The following is a 14,710-nucleotide window of genomic DNA, read 5'->3' as shown; positions in this document are numbered from 1 at the left end:
AACTCTTAATTGACGCCTCTACTTTGGTTTCACATATGGTGCTTTTGCGTATCTGTGGTGTTTTCAAAAGGTATGGAAACATTCAGATATGCTACAAAATAGTAACCTGGGGAAATAGTCACCCAAAATGCAACCATTTGTGTTTTGTGCAAAATGACAGCGAAGATAGATTACCCTTGTCTTTTTTTTAATAGAACTCCAAGTATGGAAATAAACTATGAATCTTTCCATGTCCCCATTTTGTAGCATTGTAGTTCTTCATGGAAAACATTTTCCATGTGACTACATATATTCAAAACCATCATAAATAGCCTGTTGTGGCTTCATTATACCTGTACCCATCTGTTGAGCCAAAAGTCTAAAGCGATGAAGAATGGTGCTCAATACATACTTCCAAGTCTCCCCTCCTGTCTAGGCTCCAGTAGACCTTACACGTTGGATCGATGAAAGACATAGCTATTTATATTTCTATTGATAGAGATGGAGAATGGTGCTCAATATTAATATCCTCTTGAAAGACCGTGTTGACGGTGCATCGCTGCTGTCGCTCCTCCTTGAACCAGCCTGACGTTGTTGGATGTGGACGGGAAGTCGCCAAACATGTCAAGAAGACCACATCCATCCCATAGACGAGGAAGAATGAATAACCGTCGATGAAGCTCCATGACGATTGAAGATCCCCCCCCCCCCCCCCAGCATGAAAAGGTCCTCTAGAACCACGCCATTCCCATAAGCATCTCCGCGTCACCACCGAGGTGGGGGCTAAAAGCCGGGGAGACTTTATTGGAGAGGGCGCCGCCACCACCACTTGAGCGCCACCCCACCAAACCTTTACCCTAAAACTAGAAAAATGGAGCCCTCCTAGTGACGGGGGCCGAGATCCACTCCTCCTCATGCCCCAAGGCCACATAATCTTAGACTAGGCACGTACCCAGCCCGCCGTGCAAGCATGACCCGGCCTAGTATTTCAGATCAGGCTAACACGGTCCGTCTGGGCCAGGAAGGGGGTGTTGTATGCCGACCTGGTCAGCATGGAGCAGGCGCCGCACACCACCCAGGCGGGTAGCTTGGGCCGGCCCAATGTTTCCTTTCACTTTTTTTTGGTTTTTCCTTTTCTTTTTCTGCCTTTTCTTTTTACGTTTTTTAAAAGCTAAAATATTTTTGAATACGAAGTTTTACAATTTTGGTTTAATATTTTTTCGAAAATTCGTTCTTTCGTTCTAAATATTTTCAAATTTTGAACATTTTCTTCCAAAATTTCAATTTTAATTTTTTATTTCAAATTTTGAACATCTATGGATACGAACAAAAATTTAATTTGAACTTTTTTTAATACGAATAAAAATTAAATTTGAACAATTTTCACAATTAAATATTTCCCATGTTTGAACTTTTTAAAATATAAACTATTTTATAATTTAAACTTTTTGAATTTGAATAACAAAATAGAACCAGAAAATAAAAGAAAAAACACAAAAACACACAAAAAAAGAAAAAAAACAGAAACGAAAAAAACGAAAAAACTAGTAATGGGCCAGGCCCATACCCGACCAGGGGTGTGTGGTGCCTAGTAGGCCCATACCCCGGGCCAGGCTGCCCATGCAGAGGACTGTAATGAACTCCTTTTTCACATGGGCAGGGCTATTCTGGCCCAGCAAACCGACCAGTCAGAGGTTCAGACTTCAGAGGCACTGGCGAGTCGCGACGCTTGTCGTGGCGCCGACGAGAGAGTCCGCGGAAAGGAGTGGCGGAGGCTCGCCGGGGAAGACGACGACGACACGAGGCCGCCACATCACCCGCCCGAGCTTGGAAGTATCTCCGTCCCTGTCGCCACCGGCCGGTAGGAATGCACGGCGCGGGCAAGGGGGGACTCCCCTCGCCAACGTGGACTCGTCGGCCCGCGTCCCGACGAGCTGCCCCGTCGCCAGTCATCTTGAATTCCTTGCTTATAGAAGTGCACTTATGTATGTGCATGCCATTTTTATATCTTAATTCAAAAGTATGTAGCTTGGGGGAAAATGACAAATTTCATATGAACATTATGAAGGAAACTCACCCGCACATTAATTAGTATAACTTAGGAGTCGGAACAACTACATAACTTACTGCTGGGGTAAGTTTAATCGGTTCCGTAGTACCCAATTCTAAAAAACACTTTAATCAAGTACCAAGCACTTACTGAGCAACTGCAGAGGATCTCTTTGCATGCACTTGAGAAACCAAGTTGGCACCACCGTGGCTGACTAGCTAGTCAGACCTGGCTTACAAAAAAAAAATTTGAGCAAAGATTTTCTGTACAAAAAAAGTATTATATTTGAGTGGCTAGCGCTCCGTCACTAAAACTCAAAGTCATAAGTCGTAAATATTCACAAGAGCACATGTGATATGTGCGTGCACCTTGTGTGTTTTATCGACGGATTTATATGTGTGTATTGCACATGCACATTTACTAGTATGGACTAAAGGAAACAATGATAGTCAGCAATTATCAAGTGAATAATACTCTCTACATGTAGCAACCTACTTCTATGTGAGCAGTAGTAACGCTTTCGCACAACATATGATTAATCTTGCGTAGAATGAATTTTTTTGTAGCTTAAATAGTGGTGAAGCTTAAAAGAAAATCTTTGGCGGACCAAGGTAAAACAGAGCACACAAATCCTAGAATGTGTGTTCTTTGTGCACTACTATTTGTTAGGTTATTATTACTAGATATAGGTGTAACACTTCTCCCCAAGATTCATGGCCAGGCCAGGCCTAGGTTTGTCTTGTCGTAGCTCCGCTAATCCTGAATATACATAGGTTCATTAATGAATTACCAAACGTATATGAATAGATAATCAATCACTAGTTTCCTAGTGAAATTCAGATCAAGAAATAAAACATCATTGAATATTACAATTGCAATGAAAACAATATTACGGTCGCCAAACATGCATGTGATTTTTCCAACATGCAAAACTTTAGCACACACCTTATTTATAAAAGGTAAAGAAAAACTATCACATCCCAACACTTTGCATCATAAGTACAAGAAATCTATGTCTATTACACCTTCAACACTAAAGGCACGGGTGCCTACATGGGTGAGAGAGGGTAGAAAAATAGATACACACCGTAACCAAGATTCAAAAATCGTGAAAAAAAAACTGAGGTTTGAAAGTGCTTTGGGTCCAAAACGACTATGTGGCTTTTCTATAAATTAGGAAAGAGCTACCATATGCAGAAGATAATTATGCATGTTGCCTTAAACCAGTGTCTTGCAGTGTAAAAACTAACTTGATGGTAGGGATCATCTTAGGTTGTGGCTTCGCAGAGGGATGTTTAGTGTGGCACGCGGTTTTCTATGATGGAGAAATACATAAGAGATGAGAAGAAAGGTAGTTCAACAAAGAAAACTTATAGTGGAAGTGATACAATGAATAAACCGAACCCACGTGAAAACTAAGAGAGTCTACTTTATGTTCTCCTTTTCGAAAATAAGAGAGTCGTCTACTTCGTGCCATTAATTTATATTTTTATTACATGCCACTAGTTTGTATACACGCTTGTACTTCATGAGAAGAAGGGAAAAAAGAGAGAGAAAACTTTGCACTGAAGTGATACACTCTCTTTATTGCTATGTGTTGGTCTCTTTATATGTAGAGTTCTCATCTTTGAGCGTGCACCTTTCAAGGCTTCAACACAAAAAAAAATGGGAAGGGAATCAACGTCAAAAAAGAATAGGGTGGTAGATGAATGCCCATGATTTAGTTGGGGTAGGAGGCATCGAGGAAGCTGAAGAATGGACCATGTAGGGACACGGCATAAAAACATGCGACTCCCAAGGTCCATTTGTTCTCTCCTGTAGAATGCAGATCAGACCTAGTAGTCACGGATAAAGGAAACTCGCGCGTAATATATGTACGTCGTATTAGCCATGACATGGGCAGAGGTGCAACCGGGAGATTTGCCGGCGAGAAGTCCGGACATCTCTACCATTTCCAAGCAGATGCAATGCAACGGTATGCATCGTCGCCTGAGCGAGCGGTGTGACTGTCCATGGTCGAGCGAGAAAGGTGAAACGTCACACATCGCACTGCGCGCAGCACTGCAATTCACGGTATTATCGCCCCATCGAGCACCTGTGAAGCTGTGACCTTTGTCCGGCCGCTAACTTTGGTCGCCTCACATCCTTGCTTTCCATGTGAACAAAACTTGCTAATAAGTGGCTCAGCTAAAGGTGTCACATTTGAACAACGCACTGACAAGATTAGAGCAGAACTTGCATATGCTCCGAACTTACGACACGAGGTGTTCATGTAAAAAGGTTTAATTGGGGAGGCAGTTAAACGCGAAGCATAAAATCAAATTTCCATTCTATTTCCTTTGAGAGGACAGCAACATCGGGCATACATCTACAATTACAAGACACTGCATTGCCCTTTAGCCAGCATGATGTGCAAAGTGGGTTAATTCACAATAAAACTAGGTTAGGCAATTAATGTTCTTCCAATTGGGAGATGCGGTTATTGTGGTATTCATACAGTTCCAACGAAATTTATCCGGTGAAACGTAGATAGCAAAAGGTGATGTCAAATTTATCTTGAGAAATCAACATTGAAAGGGAAGCATCGTCAATTTTGGGGTGGGTGGAGGGCATTAAAGCCCAAAATACAGAGGCACGTCTCACATCTTATTATATGCATATATATTTTCACTCATATACCATCTACTGAAACCAAAAGTCACTGGTTATGGAGAAACATATGGCATTCAAGATGACTTAATATTGATTTCTAATGGCTAGAAATACAAACACCTCAGACTAGTCACAATGCATAGTATCATATAAAAGTATCATGTGTATGATAATACTACATGTTACTATGTTCACAATACATGGTATCATGTACTAGTATCATAATTTTATTATATTAATTGATTTGTAGAATCTCAATGCAGATATATGTACAAGATATATTTGACATACGGTACCTACCTATGATACTATAATCCTCTCTCTCATCTTTAATTGCACTGCCAGCTTTTTTGCATGCATGAGATGTATGATACTACCTATGATACCATTGTGGGTAGTCTCAATAACCATCCAAGGAAGCAGGGATGTCATTGTAGCCTTCGTGCGGAAAGCCTATCTATCTCTAGACCGTCTCTGTAGCAAAAGTTGCATAAATGCAGTAATGTATTTTCTTTACAGTTAGCAAATTATTACTATGTGATTAGTGGTAGCACTTTCGCATAACATAGGATGGTTCTCACGACCATGGCTACCGGCGAAGTGCATTAGGTCACGGCCAAGCAGCCGTGCCGCCCGGCGTCCTTAACCTACACCTCATAGCTGGTCTGACTAACGCTCAGATGTTGGTCTGAAATAGAGAAACCCGGTATTTTTGAAACGAATTAGTGGGCTGGCCTAAACACATAGAAATATGTGTGTGTGTTGTACAAACACCCGCTAATGAGCGATGAATAGGAGAACCCGTAGTAAGCATACACATGCTGAAGGATCCTTTCTAATCAGCGACATCTCCCTGCCCGGTGATCAATCTCGGGATAATGCGCTTCCGGTGCCTACCAATCGACTACAGCTAGACTGCTAGACTAGCGAGCGCATGAATCAAGCAAATTATCTTCTGATTTTGCTGAAAGCAAAACTCCAAATCTGATTGGTGACTTCACTCCTATAGTCCTCTACTGCATCGGAATACTATGGGCTCCTTTGATTTAAAGGATAGGAAAATTATAGGAATAGGAAATGCATAGGATTGGAATGGCATGTCTACTTGAATCCTACAGGAAGATGAAGTGTGTTTGATTGTAGCAAAGGAATTTTTTCATGAGGTATGAGCTAATGGTCTTTTCCTATAGGAATTACACTACAAGATTCCTATAGGAATTTTTCCTATAGGATATGTTCCTATGAATCAAACAACATGTATAGGAAATTTTCCCATTGGAACCAAATCCTACACAATTCCTATGCAAATCCTTTGAATCAAAGGAGCCCTAATGTTGTAATGCATGATTCATCTAAGGCTGGTCATAGTGGTAAGTATCATGTAATAGTATCATGCATATGATACTACTACATGATACTATCTCTACATTGGGTAGTATCATGGAGTAGTACCATAGTTATGCTATAGTATTTGTTGTTATTTACAATCTCAATGGTAATTTGTGTACAAGATTTGTTTAGCATTAACTTTTCTCGTTGGTTGCGCTATGATACAGTATCTACCTATGTTAATCTAATCTCCTCTCTCCCCCTTAATTAGCTACCACATCAGCATTTTTATGAGACCAATATGCATGATACTAGATATGATAATAACACTATGGCTAGCCTAATGAAAACGCTTCAAATCGGGCGACCGATCGCGTGCGACGGATCGGTCCCCTCGCTGGCGAGCGCGTCCTCCTGGGCTGGCCCACGCACCGCTCTTCTCTCTCTTATCTCACTTCCTCTCCTCGGCAGCAACATATTCCCCCCATGTATTATCTCTTCCATCTCTCTCTTGTCCTGGTTCTGGACATGGTCGTCGATGCGGAACCAAGGGCTCGTGCCGCCGTTGATGTAGACCACCATGCCCAGTTGTTGCCTTCTATCCACGCCGCCTTCCACTGCTCCCCCACTTTTTCCCATCGATTTACTGCCAAGGAGCTTGAAGATTTGAGTACATAGGGGCGTCGCCGGTGGGGATGATATGAGGCTGGCCTTGCTCCTTCGCCGGTGAAGCCGACCCTGCTTCTCTCCTAACGAGGTTGGCATGTCTTCTCCCCCACTGAGACCGTCTGTGCTTCTCCCCGTCCGCCCCTGGTACGGCTCGAGATCAGACGAGAGGGATGGCAGGTGCTGGTGCTCGTCAGCCACGCCGGAGAAGCCGATGGATTTATAGTTCCTATTTTTATTGTTATAGTTGTTCTTTTTTGTGAATTTGGTTACTGAAATTTCTTGAAAACAACTTATGAATCAGTTTTGTGAACAGATCTGCAAAGGAATTTTTGCTAATGTTGGCTTAGTTAATTGAATTAGGTAAAATAGTTATGCAATATTGTTGTAAATCACTATATGATTTTGTTGTGAAGATCTTTAGCACTGGAATTATTTATGTTGTTGACTAACACTCAAAAATGTTGTTTTCATTGTTAATTATTATTGTAAATATATTCGTGATTTGTTGTAAAGGTATCTTTTGGCATGGGAATTTTTTGTAGTATTGGAATTGTTGTTTCTCTGCAAAAGTTCATTCTAGTTTTGTTGCTAATTATTTGTTGTAAATATATGGGTGATTTGGTGTAAATATATTTATTTGTTGTAAAGATATTTTTGGCACGGATAATTATTTGTGCTGAAACTGGTGTTTTTTTGAGGTAATCATTGTTGACTATTATTGTAAATATCCAACTTTTGTGAAATTCATTTGTTGTAAACACCCAACAGCAGAACATGCAGCGGTATGTACTCAAAAGCGACGTGCGACGTGTCTTACACAGTGCAGCAAGAGAAAAGCAACCAGAGCAAGTTAGGGGGAGAAGGAGTAATTGCTGGACGTAGGATCTTGATTCAACGGCTGGAGCTACAACCGATTTTTGGACCAGCGGCTAATGCCTACCGCTTCTCCTCCTCGTACGTCCTCTCCTCCTCATACATGATTGTCCTTTCAGCGCCGACAATGGCCCCTTAGCCTTGCCCTCACGCTCCTTCTCAGATCGCACACTCGCGCCCGCAATATAGATTCGCCGCCGCCGCCGCCGCCGCCGCCGCCGTTGAAGGAGGAGACGGTCGTCAGCAGCTTTCGCACAACGACGTCACTAACCCAGGTAAGTTGCTGCCTCCCCCGATCTCTCCTCAGCTAAGCTCCCCTGTCCCACCTCGCCTCTCCACTCCCATTCCCCGATCGCTCAGGACGGCGGCCGTCCTGAGAATTGGGCCGCTGGAATTCCAATCGCATTCCGAGGCAGCGACGAGCCGCGGATCCTCGCCCACGGCGACCTCATCCGCTGTCATGTGTCAGCACGCCCCCGGCACCCGGCAGATTAAACTGCTGATTCGGTTCGTTAGTTCTTTGGTTGGCTCCTTTTCCATGGTGGACTCGGATTTCAGTAGGCTTTCAAAAGGGAGCACTATAGACGGGTAGATATATACTGTTTTCTTTGCTTGAGTCAACGATAATCATCGGAAATTGCTTGAGTCAACGATCTAGCCTAGCCTAAGATGAGGATTTCCATGACGCTGCTCCTGCCTCTCGTCCTCCTTGTGCTTGATTTGTGTCCAAATAAACACAAAATCGGACAGGCCAAAATGGGTAGCCGGGGTTTTTTTTTTTTTGAGAAACACAGTACAAACGCAGACGCTCACATACACGCGCATACACTCACCCCTATGAACGCACACACGCACACCCTACCCCTATGAGCACCTCCGGAAGACTGGGCCGGCGGATTGGATCTTGAAATTGATGAAGTCACCACGGGCGCTCGCATTGTCGACGGGAACGTCGCCTCCCACTGAATAAATATTCCGCCTTTTATGATACACACAGATGTCAAACCTGGGGTTTGAACTCTGGTGGGTTAGGGATACAACCATCCTCCTAACCACCCAACCTGAGGTTGGTTCTCGGTAGCCGGGGTTCGATGCCTTAAAAGATTGGTTAATTGGCTAGTACTCCCTCCGTCCACAAATAAGTGTACCTGCGGGGTTTTCAAGATAAATTATGAGGTGGAGTGAAAAGTACATTGGGAACATGTATCTCTCCTCTTTAATTCTTTCACCTCCAATAAGCTAATTGCATGTAAAAAGCAAGAAGAATATGTGTTCGATATTATTTGGTTTGATTTCCGTGCGATGAGAGAGAATCAATTAAATTGCATTGGGAAGATAGGAGTACACTCTTTTGTGGACAAAGTTTAGAGGCTAGATGTCCACTTATTTGAGGACGGAGGGAGTACAATGGGTAGATATATACTTCCTTGCTTTGCTTGAGTCAATCTGCTAACTGATGGGGTTAATTTGCAATTATTGCGTTCGACTTTCCGTTCATTTGTTGCAATCCGCTAATTGATATACCGTTAATAATTTTCCAGTAAGTTATTGCAAAATAAAATTACTACGAGCATTGACACCACGCGCGCCCACTATAAAGGGCCTGACATTTCCTTTCTTCTCAACCACTCACGATTCAGCCATCAGCCAAGTAGGCAACCATCGACAAGACTAATTCTTCTATCATCAGCACATCATCTAGCCAAAGATGAGGAATCCCCTGACGCTGCTAGCGCTCCTGCCCCTCGCCGTCCTCCTCGTGTTGGCACCAGGTACCCATTTGTTCATGTAATACTGGTTAACTAGCTATATCAATCGTCCAGCGCTACAAAGCTTATCTCATCGTTTTGCCGCAGGTGAGGCGTGGGAAAGCTGTGCATCGACAATCATCGCACCGCTGGGCACCGCGTGCGATCGCGCGGGTTGTCAGGCTGAGGCCCGCAGACACTTCGACCTGACGGACTGCCACTCCGGCAACGTGACCAGTTGCAGCTGGACCGGCGAGTGCATCACCAACGGGTGCAACTACACCTTCTGCATGACGTTCCCGCCGGCCGCTGCACCCGTATTGATACCAGAATTAGATGAGAGTGCTGGTCATTGACTAGCTTAGTTATGACCGGCATGTCAATGTATCTGATTGAAATAATAAGGACGATCCTATGGCGATGCAGTGGAAACTTGCATACTGTATCCAATCTATACTAATAAATGTCAATGATTTAGTAGCAAGATTTTACATGGTGGTGTTGATTTTTATGATGATTTCCTTGGTGGTGATGAGCATCGAAGTGCTTGAGTTCCTTCGGTTGGGATGCTAGTGGTAGATGTGATGGTTTTGGAGGTGCTCTATGCATCTTGACCAATGTGTTACATTTTGGATGAACTTTGATCGATGTGGTGGTTTTTGGGTTGAACTTGATTGGTGTGGTAGCTTTTTAGGGCGAACTTGATCGATGTGGTTGCTTTTCAATGAACTCTATGCATGTTTTAATCCAAAATGTTAGATTTGATTAACTATATGTATGTCAATTGGTCAATCCAGTTAGAGTATACATCACAAAGGCTTAAAAGAATTAATAAAAAATATAAAAAGTTAATATAGAGGATTAGCTAGAAACGGCCACCCTTTAACTCCTTAAATTATAAGACGCTAAGGATACTTTAGCCATGCTGGTGTACTCGTGTTGCTGCCCTGATCGGGCGAAGTTGGTGATTCAGTTTGCCTGCAATTGCCATGTCCTTCCTCATGAGATCCTGTTTTTTGTGGTCGCAACCAGTCCAGTATTTTCAGCCAGTGATCCTCCTGCCTGAATAAATTCGCAGAGGCTGCTGACGCTGATCGGAACCATTTTCTCAGGCAATGCCTACCGCCTCTCTTCCTCTCGAGCTCTAGCGCCGACACGTGGGCCGCATCTTCCCTGTCTCACTTACTCGATCTCATCAGCGCCAACAATGCCCCCCGCAGATCGCACTCCCGAGCAAGAGCAACGGCCCTCGCTCACGCCCGCACCTTCGATTCGCCGCCGCCATGGAAGGACGAGATAGTCGTCGGCAGCCAGCTTCGCACAACCATCCTCTCCTCTCCCTTTCCCGGATCACTCCGGACGGTGGCTGTCCTGAGAATTGGGCCGCTCTAGTTCCAATCGGACTCCAAAGCCGCGGATCCTTGCGCACGCCGACATCATCCGCGTTGACAGGTAGATATATAGTGGTTGATTTTCTTGAGTTAGTCCGCTAATTCATTTGTTTAATTTGCTAGAACTAACACAATTCATTTGCCATTGATTTGTTGCAAATTTGAATAGGCAGCATCGATGCATTACGCCCACTAACTATAAACTGCCTGATATTTGTTTCTTCTCCACAGCTCACGATTCAGCCAACCATTCACACGACCAATTTCTCTATCGAATAATCACATCATCTAGCCAAAATATGAGGATTCCCCTGACGCTGGTCCTGCCTCTCGCCCTCCTCCTTGTGTTGCCACATAGCAAGTTAACTAGATCAATGGCCAAGTAATAATTGTTCTCGCTGCGTGTAGGTAGTGTTAGTATCTTAGGTAGTATCATACACCCTAGATCCACAAAAATATTGATGTGGCATATAATTAAGAAGGAGAGATAGTATTAGAGTACCATAGGTAGATACTGTATCACAGTGCAGGCTACGAGAAAAATTAATGTTAAATAGATCGTGTACACAGATTTGCATTGGGATTCTACAAAATAATAAATTTATAAGATTATGATACTACTCTAGTAATACTATCCACTATAGAGATAGTATGCATGATACTAGTACTATACGATGATATGCATTACGGCGTTTCACAGTTGTACATCTCAGATCATCCCGCCGTTGGGGAATTCAATCCGATACTCACCGGTACTCATTGATTCGCCATTAATACTGTTGATTTGCTATTAATGCAGTTAATGTGCCATGGATTTGTTGCCATACGCCCGCTATAAAGCCTGATAGTGTCCTACTTTCTTTTCCACACCTCACGATTCAGCCAAGAAGCCAACCATCTATCGATCAGCACATCATCTAGCAAAACATGAGGATTCCCCTAACGCTGCTCCTTCCTCTCGCCCTCCTCCTTGTGCTGGCAGTGACACCAGGTACATGCGTACGTGGTACCCATTTTTTGTTCATGTAACAAGTAAAAGTTAACTAGATCAATTGCCAAATAACAATTGTTTTTTTTTCTGCAGGTGAGGCCTCGTTTCGTAGCTGTACATCTGAAATCATCTCGCCGTTTGGGACGTCGTGCAATCGCGCGGCTTGCCATTTCCAGAGCCGCATAAGGTTCACCCAGATCCCGTGTGACAATGGTGCGACCGACTGCACCTGGACTGGTGAGTGCGTCGGTGCGGGGTGCAACTTCACCTTCTGCGCAACGTTCCCACAGACCTGCTGCAATTAGATCCGAGTATTAGTCATTAACTTGCCAGGATATATTATGTTATCTCCAAAAAAAAAAACTAGCGAAGATATATAGGCCGGGCAGGTAAGCATGTCCATCTATCTGGTAGAATAATAAGGACATAGTACTGCAATGGAGTTCATTAGCTGCAATGTGATGTACGTGGAACAACTTAGGGGCCTACTGCATACATTTGTACCATTTTATATAGAAAAATGTGTTGCAGGTTTTCTATGTTTTTGGAACTACTTTTTCGATAAACGACGCTTTATTACTCAGAGCTAAGCAATACGATGAATGGCTATACGGTTTATGTACGATAACTGATCCGACGATGCTGCTGCATGCACCAGATGTAATGAATGGTTCGTTTTAGGCGTCGTACCAAAATTGTACATATTTTGTTGTACGTATAGGATTGTCCCTATGTTTTTGCATTATCTATGCATTGCCATGCTTCTTGTTCTTGTATTTTTATGTTTCAGCATTCTTTATCTATTGCCAATTTGCCATGCTTGTTGTTCTTGTTGGAGGATATGCGTGGATCGGGCATCTTTGCGTATTGGTGGTGTTTTCTCAAGGTATGGAAACATACAGAGATGTTACAAAATAGTAACCTGCAGCAAAAGTCACCAAAAATGCAACCATTCGTGTATTGTGCAAAATGACAACGACGGTAGATTATCCTAGTCTTCTTGTAGAACTCCGAGTATGGAAATAAACTATGAATCTTTCCATGTCCCCATTTTGAATCTTCATGGAGAACATTTTTCATGAAACTTCATATATTATAAACCAACATAAATAGCCCATTCGGGTTTTATTATACATGTACCCAACAGTTAAGCAAAAAGTCTAAAGCGATGGAGAATGGTGCTCAATATATACTTCAAATCCTCCCTTCACCTCCCTTCACATCTAGGCTCCAGTAGACCTTAGACGTTGGATCGATGAAAACCGTAAATGTTTATATCTATAATATCTATAAAGTCGGTCCTATGTATGATCCACGCTGTTGGTCCTATGTATGATCCGGTCTTGCTTTGTGCTAGAAGGACTTAGATTCCCGACACAATCTTGCCTCACATCACCTTGACGAAGGGGATGAACTAGTCGATCTACGTAGTCGTGGTTTGGATAATGTTGTCGTAGTTGAAATTATGTATGAATTATATTGCTTAGAACAAGTAGTTTAAACTATGTTTGAATAATGTAGTTGTATGCGGTGCAGGCACTTTGTTGTTCGAAATATGTTGTTTCAGCTATGTTGCTTGCCAACAATAGGGAGATAGAGATGAGAATGAAAAGATCAATTAGAGAGCCATTTTGGCAGAATCTCGTGGAGACGGTGGAGATGCTCTAAGTCGCCTTGCTCATCACTACAACATGGTGCTCCTACTCGCCGATCTATTATTTTCACCGATTTTACTCTATTTCTGCAATTAGTTATTCGTTCAACTAGAGCATACATATGCATTTTTGGTACTCGGACTCTTTTTTTTTTGAACTCAGAGTTTGTTGGCCGACAAAGAACTAATTACACCTCAGGTCCAGGAACTTGCACACGATGTGAAGATTTGGTCCTACTACTTGCAAAACGTGATAACCTAGTCCAGGAACTTGCAATTCGGGCTCATCACTGGTCCTCGCCAATCAGAAGCCGCCAAGTGTCATCCACGCTGGCAGTTTGGACGCGCTGGCATGTGTAGTTTTTGCTGATAACCCCCTGATGTTTCCAGTTTCTCTGTTTCTAGTCTGTCTGAACCGCCCGTTGGATCGTTACAGGTGTCCTCGGTTGCGCGTCGGCTACACGAATCTCCAACCCTAGTCGAGAGAGCTGAGCTGAGATAGGAGCAGCGGCGGGCGGCGAGACAGGAGCGGCGCAGCTGGTCGGCGACAGAGCAGCGGCAGAGAGGAGCGAGGGAGGTGCCCCGCGGAGAGGTGCTCAATGGCGGCGACGGTGGGCCGTGAGTTCAATGGCGGCGGTGGCGGAAGCAGATGGGCAGAGGAGGAATGGAAGGAGACGGCGGTCGTCTACTACCCCACGGCGACGAGAGGTGCTGCGACGCCGTCGAAGGTATGAGCTTCTTCGTCGTCTCCGGCTGTTTCCCCTTCTGTGCCTCCCCTGTTCCTTAATTCTTCTTGAACCAAAATTGTGCAGCCAATTTTGAACCAAATTTGTTTTTTCAAATTCTTAGGAAACATTGGATCAATTGGAGAATGATGGTGTGATTAGAAGCAGGAATTCCAGAGACACTGAGGAAGAAAATAAACAGCTAGTGCAAAAGCTTAATGAAATGGAAAATGAGATAAAGAGAAGGAAATCTAGGAAGAAAGAAATGCAGAGGGCACACCAGCAAGATCTTAGAAATAGAGATAGGAGAGAGTTTGTAATGTTGAATGTTGTAGTTTCTGGCTTGATCTTGTACTGTGTTGTTGTTTTGTTCATCAGGGGCTTTGTGTGAGCCATATTTGTAGCAATGTACATGTTTTTGGTGAAATAAAAATTGTGTGTTGTATCAATGGCAGCAATTGGATGCACATCGGATGATATTAAACACAAACTGAAACACAATTTCTCCATGGCAAAAGTTGAAAGCACAATGGCTATAAATCCAAATTACATCAGTTCCATAGTGAACATGTTTAATTCATAGCATAATCTGAAATAAATAAGGACAAAAAATGATGCTTCTCTAGGAATTGTTGATGGCGTGTATTTC

At 43.2% G+C, this 14,710-nt stretch overlaps 1 protein-coding gene across 1 annotated transcript; it reads left to right on the top strand.

Annotated features, from left to right (window-relative positions):
- Positions 1-9,133: 9,133 nt before the first annotated feature.
- Positions 9,134-9,806, top strand: LOC124675905. Its single transcript, XM_047211981.1, has 2 exons — positions 9,134-9,324; positions 9,409-9,806. The coding sequence occupies exons 1-2, from the start codon at positions 9,261-9,263 to the stop codon at positions 9,654-9,656; spliced, it is 312 nt and encodes a 103-aa protein (XP_047067937.1). The 5' UTR covers positions 9,134-9,260; the 3' UTR covers positions 9,657-9,806.
- Positions 9,807-14,710: the final 4,904 nt, after the last annotated feature.

This window comes from Lolium rigidum, chromosome 1 (assembly GCF_022539505.1).
Source record: "Lolium rigidum isolate FL_2022 chromosome 1, APGP_CSIRO_Lrig_0.1, whole genome shotgun sequence".
Lineage (NCBI taxonomy): Eukaryota > Viridiplantae > Streptophyta > Magnoliopsida > Poales > Poaceae > Lolium > Lolium rigidum.
The sequence above is the reverse complement of the archived record's forward strand: the minus strand, read 5'-3'. Positions and strand labels throughout refer to the sequence as shown.

Excerpts from the sequence above, each read along its gene's own strand:
- LOC124675905 (XM_047211981.1), top strand. The coding sequence starts at position 9,261 with ATGAGGAATCCCCTGACGCTGCTAGCGCTCCTGCCCCTCGCCGTCCTC. Across the intron at positions 9,325-9,408 it reads CCTCCTCGTGTTGGCACCAG|GTGAGGCGTGGGAAAGCTGT; the intron begins GTACCCATTTGT and ends GTTTTGCCGCAG.